Below are 22,430 nucleotides of genomic sequence, written 5' to 3' on the forward strand. Positions count from 1 at the left end.
TTCATCAGGGTCAATTTACCTGGTCTTCAAAATTTTTTTTCTTTTTCAGATATTCCGAAAACTTCCTGTATATCGTCTAGTGCGTAGAAACATTTTTATGTAATCGCGATTAATTGATCCCTATACAAATAAATCTTAAAAAATACATTAATATTAAAAAGTCCAAAGGTAACGACTTGAAGAGATATGCATCGAGAATTAAATGATTTATGAGTCCCCGAGATTAAGTAGCCGGCGAGTGACCGAAAGTTTGAACGAAGGGTATTCAGCCGTACAGTGGATTTTGTCTTGCGTGTATGAATTTATGAGTTCGTAAAAAAAAACTACGCTGCACTGACCGATCGAGTCAGTGAAGAAAACAAAATCGCCTCGTAGTTCACGCGGTGCTGATAGTACGTCGCGACAATCGCGTTACTGTGCCCGACTACTACTGTGACTACTGTGCGCGTACACACACTTTTTATAATAACACGCTGCTATTTGTATGAGTAACGTATAAGAAGGTCCACATACAGGCAATACTGGTGCGCGATATTTTTTTTCATTCTCTTGCATATACATTACTAAACACTGTAGAATGTATACTTGTATTCGAAATCAGGTCATGTGTGTAAACATTGTTAGCATTATGGATTTACGGACAAAAATATCGACTCGCACGATTATCAAGCGTTAAATTCACAATGAACTGCGCAAGACACTTTTCTATTTATATTATATATCTACTCGGCGCGTGTAAAAGCTTCGTTTCTTATCAATTGACAGTGACAATTCATAAAATATTGTGTTGAAATTTTATATAGAATGTGTTTACTGGATAGGTAATACCCATATAAAATATTTTGCTAATGTAATTTTGAAAATGTGAAATTCCCGGGCATTATCAATCTCGTAAACAATGAAACGACTTATCAGATTGAAACGAAGCTTGCATCTATAAAAATGGAATACATGCATCGTTTCAGGTGAAGTGCAAATACCCGGCATGTCCAGACGAAAAACTGTCAACCGAGAAAGCCAATTCGACAACGTGGATTACACTCAACTAACTGAAACCGATCATGGTTTTGTTGATTCTCAAGTGAGTTTATTATTTTACAAACATAATTTCTCATCACTCGATTTTTTAGAAAATGGGCGTCACCTCATGACACTTTGTACTTCGGGTTTCGATGTTACCATCAAAAAAATATCTTTATTATTACTTTTCTGCGTATAAAAAAAATTTCGGGAAGTACATATAGCATTTTTTTTTAAACTTAGCAGCAAATTTTCTCTAAAAGTATTGTTTTTGTCAAGGTTTGTTTTATTCTTATTGTCCTTATAGAAATTAATTTGTTTCTTATTTTTTATAGTGTATATAATTTTGTTTCTCATTTCACTTATTCTCTGAAGATACTATTTTATTTTCATCCCAATATTTTTCAAACATTCTTGTAACAAATGGAAAAATAGTAATACGTGAATTAAAAGATGTAAACTTCAGCCTGCAGTTTTTAAACAATATATGTATAATAAATATCTAATATGAAAATGTTGTCGCATGGCTGGAAAGTAGAGATAAACAAATGTTTTTGATACAACCAAGCTTGTAGCACAGTAATTCAATGACAATTTTTTACTGCGTTGCCAACCATAAATGCTTTGCTTATAGTGTTACGTCGGTAGGTTGAAAATTTTGTAAATTTTGTACGTCGATTTGTTTCATGAAGATCTCCGTCGCTTCATGAATTTATCTTGACTTCATTTATATTCGCATACACCATATTCTTGAAAAATTAAAAACACATTGTGGTAATGAGTTGTCGTTTATTGATTTTCTTTCACCAAACAGAGAAACGTAAATGTCTTCAACGCCAGCCATTTTTATGAGCCGTGACTGATAGTTTTTCGAGTCTTGAATGTTTTGTTATAAACAAAGTTACCTCCAATGCGATCATTAACATCTAAATAACGTTTTGTTTAATGTTTATTATTTATGAAATTTTCTGAATAACACTATCCGTTTTTAGTGACAATAGTAAATAGTAATTAAATGTTACTCATTTTATGAATATGAATTTGTAGTTTTTGTTCAAAGTTTTATCTTATTAATTGCAGTTTGTTAGTCCACCTGTGAAAATACCATGGAAAGCCATAGCATTGGCAGCGCTTCTATTCGTAGGTGGTACTATCATGCTAATTATTGGCAGTCTCATAGTCAGCGGTCACATAGACTCGAAGGTACATTTTAAAAAGTAACACAAACATCGAGTGAATAGCAATAAAACGTAAAAAAATAAAATAGAAATAATATAAAAATGAAATAAAATTCGGATTCTTGTGTTTCAGTACGCAGATCGTATGTGGCCTATCATAATATTGGGTGCGGTAATGTTCATACCAGGAGCTTACCACGTAAGAGTCGCCTTGATGGCGTACAGAAAAGTACCCGGTTATTCTTTCGACGATATACCCGAATTCGATTAAAAGAAGTATGCCCGTTTTCATATGTAAATATTTTATAACACAAAACAAAAAAAAAAAAAAAATAAGTACGATATAATAATCACTGATGTTCGTCACGTGTATCGTTGTTATTGTCAAAATGTCTACGAAAAAAAATTGTCAATAAATGTTATTATTTTTTTGGGATCGTTTCGTGTGAAATATATTTTCTTAAAACCGTAGTTAAGGTAAGAATTTGAATGACCGTATTCAATTGCATGTAACAATGCTTCAGCCTCGCATCGTTATCATACGTTATAAGATTGCGATAAAATAGTATAAAATTACTATATGGCTAATCGGTATATTTACGAAAAATGGGTCTTATCGGTTTCCTAGAAAAAATGTACCGGAGATAAATTCGTAATGATTCAGCAAATTTCGAGAATTTTGTTCATAAACGAGATATTTTTTAATTGAACAAAGAATAATCACACGAAAAATCTATAGGAAAGATAGACCAAATTCACCATGATCAGGCCATTGGCTATGTCCGGGTTTTCGTAACGCGGGACCAGGTTCGATGCATCCGACAAAACATCGAAAAAATCTTATCAAAAAAAATTGAATTTCCATACTGTTCGTCTAAATTTAAAAAAATGTCTATGCCGTCATAAATATACATAAAAAAAATAACTATTCTGCACTCGTTTTGGCATACGTCCAGCGACATCATGAATGATCTCCGTCAACGGTTCTGTTAAAGCATCTCGTGTCCCGATTTCAAATAAGCGATGAGACTTTGACTCTGAATTTTACAAATTCGACCTTGATATCTTTGAACCATTTTAATTTTCGGATCGAAACGGTCGAGAACATTCTTGACCTTAGCTCGACGTTTATTCATCGCGGCAGTTGATAGTAAACCATCCGAGGACACATCCGTGGTAAGATGTTGATCCGTAGGTATAGCCTGAAACATTAATTCTCCTCATTTATGCACAAGCTGTTGAGGATACTTGCATGAAAGCGTAAGCAAACATTTTCGCAATGGGAATTTCAGCACTCGCGTATCTATGAAAAACTATTACGAATAATGCCATTTTTTAAATTGGAGGACTCTGAATTACACTCGCAATGATGCACAAATTTCGTCGCCTCATCGAATCTCACATAAACATTTTAGAGAATGAGTTTTTTTTTCAATTTTAATAATAAAAATTCCGTTGGTAAAAAAAGAATATTTCGTATTGAAGAAGAAAAGCAAAAATAACAGTCTCACCTCCAAAATCAAGAAAACATTCAGTTGACGAGGTTTCAATCGACCAATCGCGTGTCCGATATTCATGTGAAGGTCGTTCAACAAGGCAGAGATCATGAGGTAAGTTTCTTCTTCCGTCCAATAAACGTTGACGATCATGTGGATGCACGAGGCGGTATTTATCTGTTAAAACCATTCAATAAATTTAAGCAATATTTACAAAGCTTGTGCAGACACTGAGAGCTCTATTATTTTTATAATTCGGCGCCTTTTTCAATTCTAAAAACATCTGATCGTGTCACCGGTTTCATTCGAATCGGCTCACTTTCTGTTCTTATTTTCGACGACAAATTAACATTTTGAGCACTGCCGAAACAAGACTTACAAAGTCTGATTCAATAAAGAACCATTTCTTTATATCGATAATGAAAAATTGGAAAACTAGAATGTCGGAAAAAAATGTGAAATGAGTAGCAGGTATTGGAGAGAATAATCTAAATCCAAGCAACGAGAAAACCGTTCAATGATGCACAGGAAAATTCTTTTCCAGGATTTTGTTAGTATTTTCTAGTAATTATTATTGCACGTCGAATATACACAAGTTCGTGAATAAAGTTGTAAATTCAAATTATTTTGTGCAAATCGCTAAGAACTAAAGTTTTTTAATAATAAAGTTATTCGTATGTGTGCCATGAATCATTACCTTTGCTCTGTTATAAACACCCAACCAAGTTGCGTATTGATGCAATTGTCTAGCCAGTACCAAGTCAATGTGGAATACATGGTTAATAAGGCCTCTGAATGTTGTGTTGCTGACAAACAGTTTAGCTTGCAGAATGAGACGAGCCACCTCAACTACGAGATTTGAACGCTTTTCTAAGAGAAGTAGTCGTGCGATCCTTTCCACATGGGGAATAAGATCTGAAATATTTCGATGGACCGATAATTCACCACTCGTACAAATAAATACAGTTTCATGAACATTTTTGTACTCTGAATTGCTAACTTATTGGTTCGAATGTGCTGCATTGGTCTCGTAATATATAATCCAAAAGTCTGAGTGCGTTGTCCGCGTGACCGTCACACAGAGATAGCAGCAATAAATCCAAGACTGTGACTCTGAATTTATCGTCTCCATGGCACCGTAATTGTCTCCATTTTCTTGGGTTCGTACAAACTATACGACTCTCTGCAATGTTTTAAATTCATAGGTTGAATGCATTTTTCATTCTTAAATTTTTGATTGGTGCAACAAGAATCAAAATAAATTTATTGATGAAACAATACGGTTGGGTTCCCAAAGAAACAATTTTTTAGAAATTTATTTTCCACGTCAATCGGTGAAGTTCAAAATTTTCGCCAAAAGCCCAACACCCTCGATTCGTCAATCAATCATTAATGGAAAATGTACAATTTGATCTTTCATCAAAACTGCACCTTTGAAGTAAATAATTTAAAAAATGAGAAAACATTTGTTTTCACCAATGACTTACTTTCGAGCAAATCAAGTGCCTTCGAAGGTCGTCGATTCGCTATGTATATTTGGGCAGCGAGGAGAGTGAATGCGCAGGTATTATAAGCCCCGTAAACTACTTGGAAAACTTTAAGCAACTCGTAGGCGTGTATCCACGCTCCGATGTCGGCTAGTTTCGTGATAACGTATACCCCCAAGTCGTACACGAAAAGACGTAATTTGTCTGATGATCCGGATTGGACTGAAAGGAAAATGAAACGAGACGGTTTTGATATTTTTTTCGTAAACTTTTTCTTCTTTTTATTGTAAGGTTTTAAGGTAATACATTATTTTACAAATATCTACAGTATAGTATCTACACTCACACAATCGATTCTCTTTCACTCTCGAAATCCTTAAAGTATAATAATCTTTTGTTCGTTCTTCAACTAAAATTGTATTTTTCAAATATCTAATCTAAGATATAACTAAAAGAAAAATTGTACGTGATCGGTTAAAACTGAAGTTTTCCATCAGTAACGTCGAGCAAGTTCAACGTTATGATCTTTCATCTGAAGTGTGAAGTTGCTCTCTTTTGAAAAAGGAAAATTCATTATCGAAGAGCAATATAAAACTAAATATGGAAAAAGACTCGCGAGTTTTTATCGACAAAACTCTTAGGTTAAAGCTTTTGCTTTCTGATGTCGGTTATTATTGCACTTTGTGCGATAATAAAAAATTCATTTGTGGTCTCCCAATTACAAAATATTAATTCAATTAAAAGATTATTTTTTTTTCTATTAAGCACATAACGTGGGAAAGAAAAGGCTATTCACGAAAAGTTAGCCACTATGCTAATATATTTGGAAGATTTTAGTATTATCAAGTAACAAAAAAAAGAGGCAATAAAATAATTTGTCAATTTTTCTTTTCCTTTCGTGAAAATGATCAAATATTGATTTTTTATTTCGATACAAATCGATCGCGTTTTTAACGATAGTCCAAGAGCTCAAAATTTCCATCGTTCTGCTTTTTTTCTTCCTCAAACGTCCTTCACAGGATAATGCGGAATTATATACAAGAACTCATATTTCGCGTATTCTTTACTTCGCTCTATATTGTAAAATTTCATTACTACCTGTGAGCCGAACTATTTCAACCATATGATGTTTTGTCGATGTTATCTCTTTTATAAGAATGTTGTAGAAGCCTTCAATGTGAGGCAATCGATTAGGATGATCCACGTATTGTTTCAATATGCTTATCACATGTACGTAATCCTTGTGCCTTAAACCTTCCTGCATTCCTTGAAGATCCCAATGAAATTTCCACAGGTAGTCTTGATACGGGCCTTTCGACGTTGGTAATTTATCTATTGAGCGGAATGCAAATTTTATGAAAATTATGAGAACTCATTCTTATAGTCTTTGTTTGAATTTCTTTATACGAAAGTTTCATTTTAAATAGGAAAGAATTGTTAAATCTCTAATCAGAGGAGAATAAATGGATAAGATTTTTTTGACTGCGAGTTTAAAATGTATCAACTCCACAAGTTTCTTGATGAAATTCAAGATTTTTCATTGGATTCCATCAATATAATTCATGCAAGAACGTTGTAAAACAATATATTTGAAATTGCTTTGGGCGAAGGGTATCGTATAAAGGAGACATACCTATCGGTTGTAAACGGTAATTCGTATTCTCCAAGTTGGACGGAGAATGAGATTGACTTCCTCTTGACAGTGTCCGAAGTGACTGACAAGTTCTTTGAGGAATCGGTGGCTCGATGCTCGGCGATTTGATGGAAAAACATTCGACAGGAGTCGGTGCTCTCTCGGGCTTGGGTGACTCAGGGGAAATATTATTGATTTCGGAAGTGCGGAATGCACTTCCGAAATCATCATCAGGAGCTGCGTTTTGTATCGGCGCAACCGATACTTTGGGGACAGTGTCGACAACTCTGACTCTGTTAAACTTGTCCCAAATATCTGGACGAATTCCCGACGCTATATGAGCCGGCAATCGTCTCAAAATGTACTCATAAACGGCATGAGCCTGATTTTTACAATTCTTACGAATTGTTTCTTCCATAACTGTCTCGATCACCGCTACTGGCGGCCTTGTTTGTGACATCAATGAACCCAAAACATTCCAACAATTATCAGGCTCTACTTTTTTGTACATTGCCACTAGGATCTTCATTCGGATATCCGTGTCTTCTGGACCAAGACAGTTGCTCAACGTTGCCACTATGTCTGCCGATGTTAAACTTCGAATCCGCAAAGCTTCGGCGATGTTTTCGATGTGTGAAATCGATAAGAGCTTTGATTTGTACATTTGACTGTACAAACACTTTATCTTCAACGTTGTCATGTTCATCATTGCCTTCTTCAGTACGAGCTCGAGGAAATGATAATAATTTAGGTTCATTGCGTAGTTAAGGATTTCTTCGATATTCTTAACGTCATACTTTTGTATGTCTTCCAGTCTCGTTTCCAGCTGTCGAAAAAACAAAAAAAACTATTACAATATGATTCGCATACTTGAATTTTCTTGAAATCTTGCGCCCTGTAACGTATTGAGTAACAAACAATATTCACAATGAACATTAATTATTCACATCGTGCAATGTTAGCGGGCGATTGAAAATCGAATTTGTTTGACGATTTATAAATAATGAATCTAGTCGACGTTTGCGTATTTTATCAATAAAAGAAATTTGAAAACTGATCAACTCTTTTAAGTTAAACGAAGCGATTGCTTTTAGATCGTTAATATTATTGATAAATGATCAGCGTAATACATATTTTTTTTATGGTACTTACGGAATGTTTGAATGTGCAAGCGAGTTTCTTACAATTTCCGGTTCTTAACCACGCGAAGCAGTAACCACGAAATTGTGCAGGTATATCTCGCGAAATCATGCGACTGTTTAACGTCGTTCTTAAATCTCTGTGATTCAGTGAAATATCAATCTCAGGTGGTTTCTCGGGTACCGAATTGAGTGTGGTTTTCGTGGATGGGTCACCGAACGTAGTTCCCGATATCGTAGCATTGTCTTTGAGAGCTTCCAAAATCGCCTCGCACTCTCGGTTGTTCTCAGTTACATACTTTACTATGTTTCCTGGTTTCATATGAGTGTAGAGCTCCTGAGCCGGTGGTTTTACAAGACGCTGGCGACGTTGATCGCTACGGGGCAGCGCACTACTTTTCGGTAGATCGTTAAGTTGTGGTGCATTGCTTTCATGTCTGTGGGGAATGGATCGTTAAAATTCTGCATGTCAGTTTAATCGATAACTCGGTTCGTATGTTCAGCTTTTATTGCTCATTGAACTTTATTTATTGTGTATTCATCGGGGTATATTCATGACTGAGACGTCAATGCAAAAAAAAATAAGAAAATAATGGAAAAGTATCTTTTCATTAGAGAATCAATTTTTTATTTGTTTCACACAAACCTTAATTTGAACTTACCCGCTTGTAGCTAACGATGCTGTGTAAAGAATAGAGAGACAATCCTCTTCGTCCTCATTCTCGCTAATACCGCCTGCAGTATTTTCCTTCTGAGCTAAAGTCTCGGCGTCGATTAATTGATCGACCAGCTCATCTTCGTCGAATGATTTTTCGCGCTCATCGTCGAAATCTTTGTCAGTTTCATATTTACGGACCGTCGAATTTCCGGAATTTTCGGTTACTTCAACGACAGGATTAACGCTTTCGCTTCTGATGTACCGAGTAACTTTTTCTATTGCAATTTGAGTTTTGGCATCAATTGTCACCGGATCAATGTTTTTATCAATATTTTCCGCATCTTTTTCTACTAGCGGTTTTAATTTTGCAGACGCTTCCGTCGTCTTTATTTTCTCTATCGTTGTTCTAGTTTCATTTTTCTTTGAGAGTAACGGAATTTTAAATTCTTTGATAGATTTTATTTTTTTCGATTCATTATCTTCTTTCAAAACTTCCTCAAGCGTCGTCGGAACAGATGCTCGACAATTTGAATCGCTTCCACTACTACTGCTTGAGCTACTACAACTGCTTGAACGCGACCTCACTGAGGAAAGGCAGTTGCTGAAAGTATTTGACAATTTCGAACTTGTGGCATTTTGATTGGCAGATTCACCGAAGCTTGGCAATTGCTCGTCCGTACCATTATTGCCACCTGTTAGTAAAATATCGTCCAGCGAATCGGATTTTTGATAATTGTAGATGATATTTCGATCCGCCTTGTCCAATTGGACTGGATTCAGAGCAGGACTTGTTAATGAGGGTTTTTTAGGTTTCTCAGTGGTTTTGAGCTTTGATAAACGCGGACAAGTTTCCGATAAATCTGAAAGTTTATCGAGGGCCCACTTTCTTTGGTTTCCCCAATGTTTTCGTACCAATTTTATTTTCCCTATCGTCTTATTTTGTCGTGTATCCGGTTGTGAGTTCGCTTCATTTGAGACCCACTTCCGTTTGCGTGATTTTTCGGAACTACCGCTCACGTAATCAACTTCATCATTTTCCACTTGAATTTTGTCCGAAACTTTTTCTGATTGTGTGAGGAAAGTCGAATTAACTGGTTTTATTCTATTCCGATTGAATTTATCCAAATTTTTTATCGTCAATTTTTCAACTTGGTATGCTCGATCTTGTATTTTCTGATTCGTGTTATCGAGTTTCGGAGTTTCACAATTTCGTAGGTTCTTATTATTGATGAGTACATCGTCGGGTCGGTTGTCAACAGGCATTTCAATCCTGCTAGGATCCTCCATAGACGATAACAATTTCGACATGGCGTTGTATTCATCAGTCGTACTGGAATGGGGCGAAGGAACAAGCATCGAAAAGGAATCGTATATATCATTGGATTGAATACATCCGCTATCGTTAATCGGAGATTGGGATTGATTGTTGTTGAGGGCATCGTCCCAGTTCATGTCGTGATCACTTTTATCGATTGTGGGCTCTTTAATATCGAAATCCGATGGGATTTTTGATTGATTTGACCAGAGAGTCATAGTGCCTGACTTGCAATTGATCTTAACAGATTTTTGGATAGAGTTCTGCTTTTCGCTCCGAGAATTGACAGGATTGATCATCACGGATGTGTTGGCTGAGGTAGCTTGTGAGTTACTCAGCAAACGAGTTGCGCTCTTCGGAGTTTTGTCATTTCTCGAAGATTTAGATATCTCTGTTTTTACTTTTTTTCGCTGCTCGCTTTCGCACGAAGATTTTGGATTAACCGATGGAATATCAATTGTACCTCTGGGTAATACAGAATCTTGGATTATTTCCGGCAATTTGCGTTTTCCGCTGTTGAAATTCGGTAGAGATTCTGAAGAACAGCCACTCAAGTTCCACACTTCGTATAATGTCTCACCCGTTTTTGATGCCAGTGAATCATGAGGACTATTTTCTTCCAGTTTATTGGTACTTTTTGGCCAATTCAATGCTTCTGTGCTCAATTCAGTGCTGTCTTTGGGAGGTGAAGGACAGCGACCAGTAGCAACTAGAAAAAAAAAAGTTTAAACCATAAATGGCTTTCACATATGGAATGAGTAATATAAGTGAATTTTGGGTCGATAGAAATTTATGTAATTGTACAATATAAAAAACAAAGCTGAAAAATTCTTTGATTTTCAATTCTGAGATATATGAATAATCGCTTCATCTTATTGCTCTTCCTTTAGTATTGTTATAAATATGATGACTTACCTTCTTCGATCGTCTGAACCCATGAATCGGGATTATAGGACCTTGTGGAATTGAATGAATCTCCGTTTTGCAGTTGCTCTTTCTTAATTTTCTGGGTGCAACATAGTGTTGAGACATTATTATTGCGATTACAGCTGCCTTCTCCTTGAAAGGTTTTGAAAAAGTCTTTCAAATTTCCCATCCCATCGTTTCCATTAATTTTTTTGATTCTTTTTCCCTTTGCCTTGTTGCGGACTACATTGTTTTCTCGTTGTGCTTTTGGGTTCATGATATTCAATAATAAATCTTTTCCTGTTCCAATTTTTGTAGCATTGTTCACTGGATTTAAACGCAAATCTGCTTCTTTATTGATCTCCACAGCATTACATAGACTTGTACTACTTATTGAGATGATGGAAGGTGATTCAGGGGGTTCCAATTTAATGCTCTTTTTCCTGGGTCTCCCACGAGATTTAGTAGGGCACTTGTTGCTACCTTTCTGGGGCAATGTGACATTTTCAGTTTCACTAATTTCTTGTTTTACTGACACTGCAACATCTATTTTCTCTTGCTTGATAGAAACTCTGTTAACCTTTGAGTTTCTTATCCTTTTTGATTTTAATTGCCCTTTTTTTCGCCTTTTTCTACTACCTTTTAGAGTGCCCCATTTTGAACCAGATTCAGCTGAAGAACTGGTCCAGTCCTCCATCCATGGCATCTCATCTTCTTTGGCTATAGTTTTTAAATAATTTTTTGTTCTTTGCGATGTGACACTTGACGTTCTACGTCTCTTTGGAGTCAATTGCCTGCGCTGCCGCTGCGACAATAAATCGGTGTATATCAAATCTGTCAAAACCACTTGTGCCTCCTGATAGCCGGCTAGCAATTCTTCCCAATTTGATACACCATTCCCTAGCTTTTGCATTGTCGTTGCTTCCGTGAATGCCATAACGTTCTTCTGACTACCATTAGGCACAGTTTTCATTTCCATCATTTTTGTTGTGTTCTCTTCTATCAAGGTTCCATTAGAAATGATCTTCGGCATGGCTTCATGAATCTATCTGCATTTCAAATCAGCTTCCATTCTAATCATTCCAATGTTTAAAATTAATGTTTTGCTTCAAAAATATTGTAACTTTCGAATAGTTCCATTGGAAAAAATAACTTCTTGTATGATTTTACAAAATGATTATCCGGAATTTCCTTTGACTTTTTTTCCATCTTAAATCTTGAATCTCTTCAGAAAATTTGATGAAACATATAATGAAATTTGGGTTTGTATGATCCAAATTTTTCACAGAGAATTTTCAATCAATGGGACTTTTTACTACTTAAAGAGTTTTCTAATCAGTACATGAAAACACTTGAAGAAAATTTTATAAAACCAATAGCTCCGAGTTGAAAAAATGTATACCGTTAGACAAATAAAATATTTGTTTGATGATTTAAAGATTAGATACCATTGAATATGAAAATATTTATAATTCGGACTCTGCAGAATCAATTGGTTACAAACAATAGCTGGTAACGAATCCAAAAATACTTGAAAAAATAACATATTCCTAAGCTTGTATATAGAGAGAAAAATGAATATATACAAAAATTGATTTGGGCTCAGAGGATTTTTCACAAAAAGAAATTTTTTGAAATTGATAGGAAAAATAAAAATCTAAGATTTAAGAAAGTTAAAGGGAGGATTTCAAAAATACAAGAACAAAGGTTTATCACAATTGACAAAAAAAAATTTCAGAATATTGCAAGTGAAACGAAAAAAATGTAAAAAATACGAAATAAAACGTAGAAAAATTGATATGTATATGATTTTATAACTCACAGTATATGATTTGTTGAAGCCTCGTGGACACAGAGAAAAGAACAAAATTGGCATTGTGTGGAAGTATGATAAATGTAATTACAAGTCCATCGCGCATGAATGTTGGTGGTCCAAAATAATTCCACGAGGATTTACATCCTCTGATTGGTGTGACAAAGCCTGCTTAACCGCCCTTTATTATAGACAAAGGCACCGCGTGAGTTGCAGCGTCCTACACGTACACGCGGGTACATTGATAAAATCGAACACAAAGGAAACAAGAAAGCGATCGTGCCGGAATACAAATAAAAAAAATTTCTTGAATGTGAGTTCAGAAGTATCGTCGACGTATTTTTCATGAGTTCAAGGGCAAATTCAGTGAAAAAAAACAACGATGAATGAGAACGGGGAAAAAAATCTTAAGTTTCAATTTTACGGACGGTCACGCGCGAACGTATACGGCTCAAAGCGAGATTACAGAGATTGTAACACAACACGATGAGCACATTGTCAGGATCAAAAACAAAAAATTCAACACGAAAAAACGAAAGTTTCAATTCATCGGATTTATAGCGAAATGAGTGCTATTTTATTTGATCATACGAATTCTTAACTAGTATACGGCGTAACCGCGGACAAGGGTAAACTTGTTTGACCCTTGAAGAAAAAAATTGTTTATATACGAATATCATACATACCGGCCCGGCGCTTTCAAGATAGATTAGTGGAAACAGCGCGCATGCGTGATCGTAAACTCACGAGATAACCCGATCTCAACCGAGAAGTGTTACGGTCCACGGAGCCACTTGAAAAAAGTGTATAATGTTGGATTTCCCCAATGGGCCACGTATTAAGCCAAGTTTCTATGGCAAATAATCGCAAGACATTTTCTCATTCATCGGGCAATAAAAAAAAGAGATAGACTAAAATTAATGAACCTTAATTCATTGCAGTCAGATATTCACTACCGCTGATTTTATCGTTGATACATGTAATAAATTTATTTCAAGAAATACTCATTAATAGAGGGTATATGAAACACTTGGAATAATCATTACATTGAGTGGTAATAACATTGTCGTAAGTTTCTCATCCAATTAGGTAATTAACGTAGGTCATTCAACTGGAGAAAAAAGCTATACAATTTCGTTTTCGCACCTTTGCATTTTTTGGACGAAACATAGTTCAAAAAATAATCACTATATAGAAGCAGCAATGTTTTGTTGACGACTGTTTTATCAGGTGAGGTAATTTATCGACAGATAATAAAATAGTTAAACCTTCTACACTTCGAAGAATTTCGAGATACGTATTCAGCAATTTCATTATACACATGTACGTGTAACGTGTAATATCAGTATATGTATATAATGAGTGAATACAAGCACGCAAGTGTCATACTTCTTCTATGGCGCATAGGGCGCATAGTTTGTCTTGTGAAATTCATAAATGCCTCCTCATAACTGTGAAATGAAGACTAGTCTGATAGAAAAAATTCCATCTTGTAGTATATAGCAATGTTTTGAAAGTGGAACATTTTGGAGGTTTTTTAAAACCTCTAGAATTGTGAATGTTTTGATGTCTGCACATTATCTTACATGTTGGAATCCACTTATGTGCCTTGAGTTTCGTTTCAACGTACTCGACGAAAACATTGATATTGAAATCACGCTGAATATTTAAGTTTCGTAGAATCGTCAAATTGACTTTAAATCCTTTCAGGGGTTTTCATGGAAAGTGAAAAGGATTTGTAATATACATAGACATAACCTAATTGTGATTCTAGGTAGAATCACACAGATTCTTAAAACAAATCGTGAAGCATTGTGACTATTGTGAAAAGCGTTATTGGAACAGTTAAATAATGGCTGCAGAAGCAATACAAGTGAGCTCATTGCCATTACCACCTCTGCAATATATTAATTTATATACCGACGAAAATGTGCGACGGGGTCGAGCCCCCAGACCTCCGCCTCCCATCCACGACACTTACTCCATGTTTGGCAATGTTTTCAACGCTGATGATACTATCATAAGACCGTTGGAGGCTCAAGGAATTAAAAGATTGTATCCTCAACACTTTGATCGTAGGAGAGAGTTAAAAAAACTCAATCACTCTCTGCTTGTCAATTTCTTGGATCTTATTGATCTACTCGTACAATGTCCGGACAGTCCTCGTAGGGCAGAGAAGGTAACTATTATTCTTCTATCAATCGACAGAATACACAAAGTAAAATGAAATTCAAATGTGTATTAGTAGAATGTAAAAAATATATTGATGTTTTATTCATCATAATTGTTGTAACGAAAGCTGAACATTTCCAAAGGGATTTGGTTTTTTAGTCCTGGAATTCTTACATGCTCACAGTTAAGGAAAAAATTAGTAAAAATTTCATCGTATTATACTTGACCATTAAATTCAATTAATAAATGTAATATTTTGTGAAATAATTGAAAGCTTGAAGTTTCTCTATTTCAAACCTTTTTTCAGTAGTTCAGGACAGCATTTTAGCCAGATGAAACTTAGGAAAGATTTTTTTTTGTTGTTTGGAGCATAACTATATCGAATACTTTTTTAACATTGTCATTTTTATCATTGGTTGGGAAATTGAATTTCTCAGTGAATTCAGTGAAAAAAGTTTGCTATTTGCTTATTTTTCACCATAGTTACGACTCGTAACAGAAAACTATCCTTGGTTACAAAATATAACATAAAATCGAATAATTTCTTCCAAGTATTTAATTTTTTGCTATAGTGACAAAAGCTCCTATTTGATTTTTAGGTTGAAGATCTCAGTCTTTTATTCATTCACATACATCATTTGCTGAACGAATTCAGACCTCATCAAGCGAGAGAAACTCTGAGGGTGATGATGGAATTGCAGCGTAGACAACGTCTGGAGACTGCTTTGAGATTTCAAAAACATCTTGAAAAGGTGCAAGAAATTCTGCAACACGCGCTACAAATGCTACCAGACACTTCGGATCTTGATTGCAAGTTGTCAATAAACACAGAATCCATTGAATCGACTGACAACCAAGGATCCGAGTCACAAAATCCAGATCCTTGTAGTTCAAGCGATCGAATAATGTGTCGGATAATTGATGAAATGACCATGACAAATGGACTATTCTAGAACCGCACATATTGATCTATTAGACATTTTTTTATACTTTAAATCACAGTTATAATTAAATATACAGAAGTAAATATGTATATAATAAATTGAACGACGAAACAATTTTATTTTTTCTTTTTTATTTCATTTATTACTCAAGATCATAAAAACATATTCGAGGGAACTTAACGTAACACATACTAGAGACGAGTGTTAAGAGGGAGGATGGGAAGATATGGAGACAAAGAATCGGATCTATAAACTCACCTTAAACGACACAGCTACCTAAACAATTTACAAATTCAAGAAAAAATGTATGCACGGTTCTGCCAACTTTCATCACCATCTGAAAATGAAAAAATATAATTGATCCTGTTGGTGAAAAAGAATTCAATACGATCCTTCCAGGCTCCCAATTTGATCAGCGGCTCTACCGTACCTGCAACACTAAAAATGTATTACAAAATGAGCTTCCGATCACGAACACCAATTCCAATTGAACGAGCCAAGCAACATCTGAAAACATGATTTAAAAAAAAAAAAATTCCACATATGAAATACAACAATGTTCTTCTCATAATCAAAGAAACACTTTCCGATGTTGCACGCGAAAATTACCGAAAAAAGCGATCTCTTGTCCCGCAATATTAATAGCGTTTCTATTAATGTATCATTAAATACAATTAACGCGCAATTGATTACTAAATGAAGCAATAACGATGAAATTATTTTCGGAAAAATGAATGAATGAAATATATCAAACATTTGAATCGAGAAAAGCTTTAATTGACATATACTGAAGGGCCTTTGCGAATGGTTTCAAAATTTGCAACACTTCGTTTTAGGCAATTAAAAATCTCTGAGGAACGATTGAAATAAATATAATTTGTGCTAAATATAGAAAATAAATAAACTATACGGGCATATTTATTGAAGACGTTAACAACGATTGAGCGTGAGAATACCTTCGTTTTATCGTTTCTTTGATTAGAATATCGAGGCTTCAAAAAATTAGAATTGTGGTTATCGCTGTGATGCAGGTGAATAGTAGAATTTTTAGTACTGCCACTGCCTTTACTTTCCTGCCAACAAAAAAATAATGGAAATTCTAGGACAAGGTTTTGTGGTGTGTGTGTTGTGTTCGGGGATTGGACAGGGGTTTTACATGGAGAGGTTAGGTAGGAACATCATCTTCCTAATTTTAACATGTGTTTCGATGTCGTAATCAGAATTCAAGATGATAATTGGTAACTACTTGTTTCCTCGCGCTTTGTGATCGCTTCGCATGCACGGCAAACATTGACAGATGCTTGATCAGTTTTAATTATAATTTCTCGGCTCATATCGAAGTTTTCTAACGACAGAATTGACGTTTTTCTTGCGAAAACGGTTCCAATTTGAACATCGATTGAGGCGTTTAGTTGATGTATACTTTCACCAGAAAATACAGAACTGTTCAAAAGAGCAAGTACACTTTTCGTAAAATAAACGTAATGCGATTATTTACATCGCAAACTATACATCGACTTGAAGGAATACTTTGCTCCTTTCAATTTTCACTTATACGCTGTAATTTAGCCACGCGACCGATGTAATTCGACAGATTTTTTTGTATATCCTCGAATCTGTGTTTCGGTATTCAGAGACAATAACTTCGTGTTAAAATAGGTTTCAAGTTTACGAGATGATGAATCGTGCCACGAATGTATCAACGCTTAAAAATGTTTTTTTTTTCCCGCTCGTTTATCTCTGTTCGGATCAGTTCACTTCAAAGTGCCAAACTTTAATTGACAGATTTCAAGATGTTTGCCAATATTTCTTCGGGATCAGGAATGTTCATAAAAGTCAGAAATTGAATATTTACGCAAACAAATCGATGCATAAAATTCACGTAAATTTCTCAATGTTGTTTTATGATGTTCGTCACATCATCCCACGATGTTTTCCGTTTGTCTGTCATTGGTATCCTTCACTCGACCGTTTCTCCTTCTTCGTCTTCTTCTCTGTCTCCATTACTTCCACGTTATTTAGTTGATTGTTACGACATCGTCGATTCAAAATATGACCTCATACAATTAATTTTTTTTTAAATGATTAGAGTTAAGCATCGTACAAAAATCATCCATTTGCCAAACGTCGTTTGCATTGGCAAAAAAAGTCCAAACGTCGCGTTTCCTTCGAATATGCATTACGACATCTCGCACACGACTGACATTAGACCGATTCTTTCACTGTGCAATAGTCATTCTTTTGTTTTTGTTTATATAAGGTTTATCATTTGAATTCCACTTCTTTTCAGTAAAATTCACCCCCGCATACTCCATGCGCGAGTTTTTCTTGTGTTCTTTTGGTGTTTTTATCCAACGAAAATAATTAATACGAACTTTTTCGCCAGTTGCCACGACCTCTTGGCCTGTATCCTCCTCTGCCACCGGCTCTGTTTCCACGGAATCGACCACGGTTTCCTGAAGAATGGAATTCATTGTATTGGATAATTTTGTTCATTCTATAAAATTCGTGATTGATTCTAAGTGAAATTGTTGATGAAAAAGCTATTGCATACTTTTCTTGAAATTTATAAATATAAATAACATGAAAATCACTTCCATTTTCTGGTTCAATGATAGAAAATAAACGACTGTTGGATCAAAAAATATTTTGGATGATTCGATTTAAATTGTAACTTCGTTTTTCTTCGACTTACCATAATTTGATGATATGTTCGAGCTATATTTTCCACTCGGCGGTGTATAAATTTCTCGCTTTCCTCCTTTGTTATCTTCTTTGTTGCGCTTGTTGGGTGACGTTTCGATACCAAAAGTTATTGGGGTGTGACGTTTCTGACCAACTGATACTTTTTCATTCTGCTAACGACAAGACAACAATATTATTAAAAATACGTTTAGATTGGTTTTGCTTGCTCATTTTGAATTTCGAACACTTACTTTTTTGTCGATAGTTGGTGTTTTCCACGATAAGTGTATGACGCTCTTGAAACTCGGTGGAGAATGAAATAGATCTTTGATGAGAGTATTTATGTTGTTGGTAGTCTTCAAAGCTACGACTTTTAGTTGATTCTCGTCTGTTTTCAATTCTTCTTCGCTTTTTCCGCTAATTGCTTCACGTAATTTTTTAATGTAGCCTTGAATACCGCGCGCGAAGTATTGTAACCTTAGTTTAAACTCTTTTAGTTGTTCAGGATCTTTCGTTAAAAATTCTGGCGTTTGTTTGCACAATTTGTGAAAAGCGTACATCAGACATTCCACATGACTGAATTGGAGCTTCGGCACTTCCGTCACATCTGTGTCCGGTGGGAGTGGCATGTACGTCTGGAAGCAATGATTATTTAAGAAAAATAATGATCCACGATCTTATACCAAATGTTTAGTTATATTTCATATCCGAGAAATCGGGAAGTTTTTGGAAAAGTTTTTAAAGGGCTAATCAATAGTAAAGAATTGAAACTTACGATCAAAGTTTGATAAAGTTGCTGAACTTTTTCCTCGGGTTTATCGATAGGACCACAAAAGACTGCGAGTTCTGCGAGCAATTTGAGAAGTTCCAATTGGGCGTCAATGCCATCGGGTCTCGTAATTAGCGATATGTGTGGCAACACTTGGATACATATGTAAGAAACAAATTTTTGAGAATCAGTCTGAGCCTGGAAACAATAAAAAAAAAAGTAAATAACTTGACAATTTTCCGTAAATAATGAATTTTTAAACCTTCAGTGTTTAATTTCCTACGCTGAAGTTGCTATTAGTTGTGAAGTTTGATCTAATTTATGAGCGCTAGTTGAAAATTTTTCCATGACTTACACTGAAAAACGGTAGAGCTTGCTTTATACACTGAACAAGTCTATTCCATTGTTCAACATTGGTGTGTTTGAATGGGACAGATAATTCAGCTTGCTCAATTGTAATATCAATAAGTTCCTGTTGTCCGCTAACTGTCGATCCCAGTCTCGTCCAGGCCAGAATTTCCATTATACTGTGGAATTCATCAGCTGTCACATCTTGTAACACTTTTTTACACTCAAGAATGAGCAGGTCTTCGGGTTCTTTAGTGATAACATCATGACCTATCGCTTTTAGCTTTGTAGCTAAGAATTTGATGCAACGTTCTCTTGTACCATCATCACCGTTCAAAATTTGACTGAAGAAACCACTTATAGCCCCTGTAAAATGAAGAATTTTTTAGAAAAATTTCAAGTCTGTTCATTCCAATTAAAGTGGAAAGCACTAGAAAATTAAATTTATTGAAAACTCTCAAGTGAATCAAGTTTAATGTTTTTCTTTCGATATGAAATAATAAATTTATTTTCAAATCGCAGTTAGGTACCTTTTGGATCACTCTTCATGAGTGACATAATACTGTTGTGAACAACTGCAAGCTCGGTGGGATCTTGTGCTTGAAGTAGCTGAGCCAAAATGTCAGCGATTCTTGCGGTATGCTCCTTGCTATCTTTGCACAATGCTGGCAAATCTTTTATAGCTTGTTTTCTTATCTGTTAGCAATTATAAAAGGATGACTTTAGACTCATAGCAGAATAAGAATGATTGTATAAAAATGCTTATCTTGCTTTATTTGTTCAACTGTCTGTTCGCTAATTTGAGAACTTTTCTTACACGATGTTGAACATTTGTACAAGAATCTGATAAAAGTATCACGTTCGATTGATTTTTAATAATTTTCAAGAATTGAGGAAAAGTCTTGGCACATTGTACAAACAGTTGAAAAGACAACAAAATGATATTTGACGAGAGGTGAATTGTTTGATTATCCGCTAAAGTTTTCTGTTTACACAATTGGTTAATTCATTGCCGCTGGAATCGATATTTGTAACGATTCAAATGTTTCATGTTTCCAAATTATTCAGAAAATGTTGAATACTGCAAAGCTGAGGGAACAAAATTTCTGAAACTGTTGTAATGAATAGTATACTCACCGCCATATCTTCATCTTCGCAAAGGTCTAAATGAGCATCAATGGCTTGATCAGCAAGTTTGGGAAAATGTTTAAAGAATCTGGCGATAAACTGTGATGCCAAACGTTTTTCTTTGGCTGATCCTTTGACGGCGGTCAATATTTCCAAGTACTCTTTTTCATGCTGCATCAAAGCAAGAAAAACCAGTGAAAACAATGATAAGTGATAAAATTCCTTTGTTCAATGTAATTTTTGATGAGGTAATGAAAAAATTTTATAACATGTTATGTCGATAGTAATCCGATACAGGCGATAAAACGTAAACAGTTATAATATTCTCAAGCATAACTTCATTCGTAAAACAATAATAAAACAAAAGTTTTGAAGGCCAAGAATTCTCAAAATGTTAAGAAACTTGATCGAGTATAGATTTCATAGAGAAACTATTTTTTCCGGAAGCCCAGAAACACCAAATCAGAAACGATTTTTGAAGATGCCCGTTTCATTCAACTTTTTTTTTCTCCCCAATTTCAACGTGGTGCTCCGAATATAACCAAGCCGTATGCTCACCTCAGAAAGTTTGTCTTTGGCGTCGGCAAGGATGCCGAAATTTTTGTACAATCTCTCAATGCTGTCGGTACTCATTTTGGGAGTGATTTATGTTTACGCGTTTTATGTGTTATTGAATTGTGTTTCACGAGTGACGCTCTGAATAAAATTTATTTCAACCGGCCCCGTAAAGGCTGCAAACGCAATGCCGCACGGAGTTACAAAGATGGCCGTTGTTTTTTACCGTAGATTGCAGAGTGGAGGATGTCGAGGGAATGCTAGGATATATTTTATGAACCTTGGTCGCTTAACGACAATTTCGCCGTGGCGCTGACGACGCATCCGAACTTGGTAGAGGGAGGGAGATACAAAAGAAGAAAAATCACAGAAAAATAGTTTTGTCTGAATAATTATCCCGTAACCTTTTTTTTTGTGGAAATTGCCTCTTTGGTTATATTTATTTTTATGTGAATATTCGTAAACTTTTATCCGTTTATCATTTTTTACACTTATATCATTTAGTATCTACAATTCTTACCCTAATTTGAGTTTTTTACCTCCTCTCATATAATTCGATTACAAAAAATTCACTCTAAAACATTGGTAGGAAAGCGATATGAATTGTTAGTATCGCAAGCGCGATACTAAATATTTTTCAGGCATTCCAACTATTATCGCTGGTCCTTATAGTCATATCGGCTTAATTGGTTAGATTTCTCTCGAAATCATCGAAATAGAAATTTCGACTAATATGGACAAAGGTATCAAATCGTAAAAAGCATACGACAATCAACTTTAGACTTTCATACGACGAATACTTCGTTGCGATGACTAACGAAAAAACGGCTTAAGCGTGTACTATCGCATTTTTACTGGAAGTTTCATTGAAAAAAAAAAAAAAAAATTCGTATCAATTTTCAGGAACCGATAATATAAACTTACAATAAAAGAAGTTCGCTATATCTGCGAGAATAAAAAAGCAAAACATCAGAAATAGAGAAAAAAGTTTTTCCGCGCGTCGAGTGATGCAGATTTCGTCACTCTTTGAAAATTCATGAAAAATAACACCTTCAAGTTTTTTTTTACTCGAGGGTTGTCGCAACAAATGGAACGTTAAAATTCCATCCGCGTTCGAATCTCTCGAAGCCGCAAGAGAGAATACCTGTGGCAAGGGACTTGCAGATGCACATATAAAGTTTATC

At 35.2% G+C, this 22,430-nt stretch overlaps 4 protein-coding genes across 8 annotated transcripts; 2 read left to right on the forward strand and 2 right to left on the reverse strand.

The window, feature by feature from the left end:
• The first annotated feature begins 393 nt into the window (after positions 1 to 393).
• LOC122406973 (transmembrane protein 230) lies at positions 394 to 2,634 on the forward strand. Of its 2 annotated transcripts, none has more exons than XM_043412858.1 (4): positions 394 to 524; positions 966 to 1,081; positions 2,101 to 2,223; positions 2,332 to 2,634. In XM_043412858.1, exons 2-4 carry the CDS (start codon positions 986 to 988, stop codon positions 2,467 to 2,469), a joined length of 357 nt encoding a protein of 118 aa, XP_043268793.1. In that variant the 5' UTR covers positions 394 to 524; positions 966 to 985; the 3' UTR covers positions 2,470 to 2,634. The 2 variants fall into 2 exon arrangements, with proteins under 2 accessions (XP_043268793.1, XP_043268792.1); XM_043412857.1 differs by lacking the exon at positions 394 to 524 and adding an exon at positions 562 to 821.
• Positions 2,634 to 13,420, reverse strand: LOC122406969 (uncharacterized). 2 transcript variants are annotated; one of them, XM_043412848.1, is made up of 11 exons: positions 12,655 to 13,420; positions 10,842 to 11,881; positions 8,616 to 10,635; positions 7,967 to 8,390; positions 6,815 to 7,640; positions 6,280 to 6,513; positions 5,182 to 5,403; positions 4,695 to 4,877; positions 4,392 to 4,609; positions 3,710 to 3,871; positions 2,634 to 3,400 (listed from the first exon to the last, which is right to left on the reverse strand). In XM_043412848.1, the coding sequence occupies exons 2-11, from the start codon at positions 11,863 to 11,865 to the stop codon at positions 3,188 to 3,190; spliced, it is 5,526 nt and encodes a 1,841-aa protein (XP_043268783.1). In that variant the 5' UTR covers positions 11,866 to 11,881; positions 12,655 to 13,420; the 3' UTR covers positions 2,634 to 3,187. The 2 variants fall into 2 exon arrangements, with proteins under 2 accessions (XP_043268783.1, XP_043268782.1); XM_043412847.1 differs by having other exon boundaries at positions 10,842 to 11,905; positions 12,655 to 13,419.
• Positions 13,421 to 13,993: 573 nt separating this feature from the next.
• Positions 13,994 to 15,880, forward strand: MED7 (mediator complex subunit 7). The gene is made up of 2 exons (XM_043411504.1): positions 13,994 to 14,824; positions 15,417 to 15,880. Exons 1-2 carry the CDS (start codon positions 14,498 to 14,500, stop codon positions 15,768 to 15,770), a joined length of 681 nt encoding a protein of 226 aa, XP_043267439.1. The 5' UTR covers positions 13,994 to 14,497; the 3' UTR covers positions 15,771 to 15,880.
• A 781-nt stretch (positions 15,881 to 16,661) lies between these two features.
• Positions 16,662 to 21,471, reverse strand: cass (cassowary). Of its 3 annotated transcripts, none has more exons than XM_043411501.1 (8): positions 21,250 to 21,471; positions 20,701 to 20,862; positions 20,094 to 20,259; positions 19,571 to 19,929; positions 19,222 to 19,413; positions 18,698 to 19,081; positions 18,457 to 18,619; positions 16,662 to 18,217 (listed from the first exon to the last, which is right to left on the reverse strand). In XM_043411501.1, exons 1-8 carry the CDS (start codon positions 21,322 to 21,324, stop codon positions 18,126 to 18,128), a joined length of 1,593 nt encoding a protein of 530 aa, XP_043267436.1. In that variant the 5' UTR covers positions 21,325 to 21,471; the 3' UTR covers positions 16,662 to 18,125. The 3 variants fall into 3 exon arrangements, with proteins under 3 accessions (XP_043267436.1, XP_043267437.1, XP_043267438.1); XM_043411502.1 differs by having other exon boundaries at positions 18,457 to 18,616; positions 21,250 to 21,470; XM_043411503.1 differs by lacking the exon at positions 16,662 to 18,217 and having other exon boundaries at positions 18,486 to 18,616; positions 18,694 to 19,081.
• Between the last annotated feature and the right edge of the window lie 959 nt (positions 21,472 to 22,430).

The sequence above is a fragment of the Venturia canescens genome, chromosome 2, assembly GCF_019457755.1.
Source record: "Venturia canescens isolate UGA chromosome 2, ASM1945775v1, whole genome shotgun sequence".
Classification (NCBI taxonomy): Eukaryota; Metazoa; Arthropoda; class Insecta; order Hymenoptera; family Ichneumonidae; genus Venturia; species Venturia canescens.

Coding starts and splice junctions, on each gene's coding strand:
- LOC122406973 (XM_043412858.1), top strand. CDS start 986: ATGTCCAGACGAAAAACTGTCAACCGAGAAAGCCAATTCGACAACGTG. Junction 1,082..2,100: donor ATGGTTTTGTTGATTCTCAA/GTGAGTTTATTA, acceptor TATTAATTGCAG/TTTGTTAGTCCACCTGTGAA. Junction 2,224..2,331: donor GCGGTCACATAGACTCGAAG/GTACATTTTAAA, acceptor CTTGTGTTTCAG/TACGCAGATCGTATGTGGCC.
- cass (XM_043411501.1), bottom strand. CDS start 21,324: ATGAGTACCGACAGCATTGAGAGATTGTACAAAAATTTCGGCATCCTT. Junction 20,260..20,700: donor GCGAAGATGAAGATATGGCG/GTGAGTATACTA, acceptor AATTGCTAACAG/ATAAGAAAACAAGCTATAAA. Junction 18,620..18,697: donor CACCAACTATCGACAAAAAA/GTAAGTGTTCGA, acceptor TCTTGTCGTTAG/CAGAATGAAAAAGTATCAGT.
- LOC122406969 (XM_043412848.1), bottom strand. CDS start 11,865: ATGCCGAAGATCATTTCTAATGGAACCTTGATAGAAGAGAACACAACA. Junction 10,636..10,841: donor GGTTCAGACGATCGAAGAAG/GTAAGTCATCAT, acceptor TTTTTTTTCTAG/TTGCTACTGGTCGCTGTCCT. Junction 6,514..6,814: donor TTACCGTTTACAACCGATAG/GTATGTCTCCTT, acceptor TCCGCTCAATAG/ATAAATTACCAACGTCGAAA.
- MED7 (XM_043411504.1), top strand. CDS start 14,498: ATGGCTGCAGAAGCAATACAAGTGAGCTCATTGCCATTACCACCTCTG. Junction 14,825..15,416: donor GTCCTCGTAGGGCAGAGAAG/GTAACTATTATT, acceptor TTTGATTTTTAG/GTTGAAGATCTCAGTCTTTT.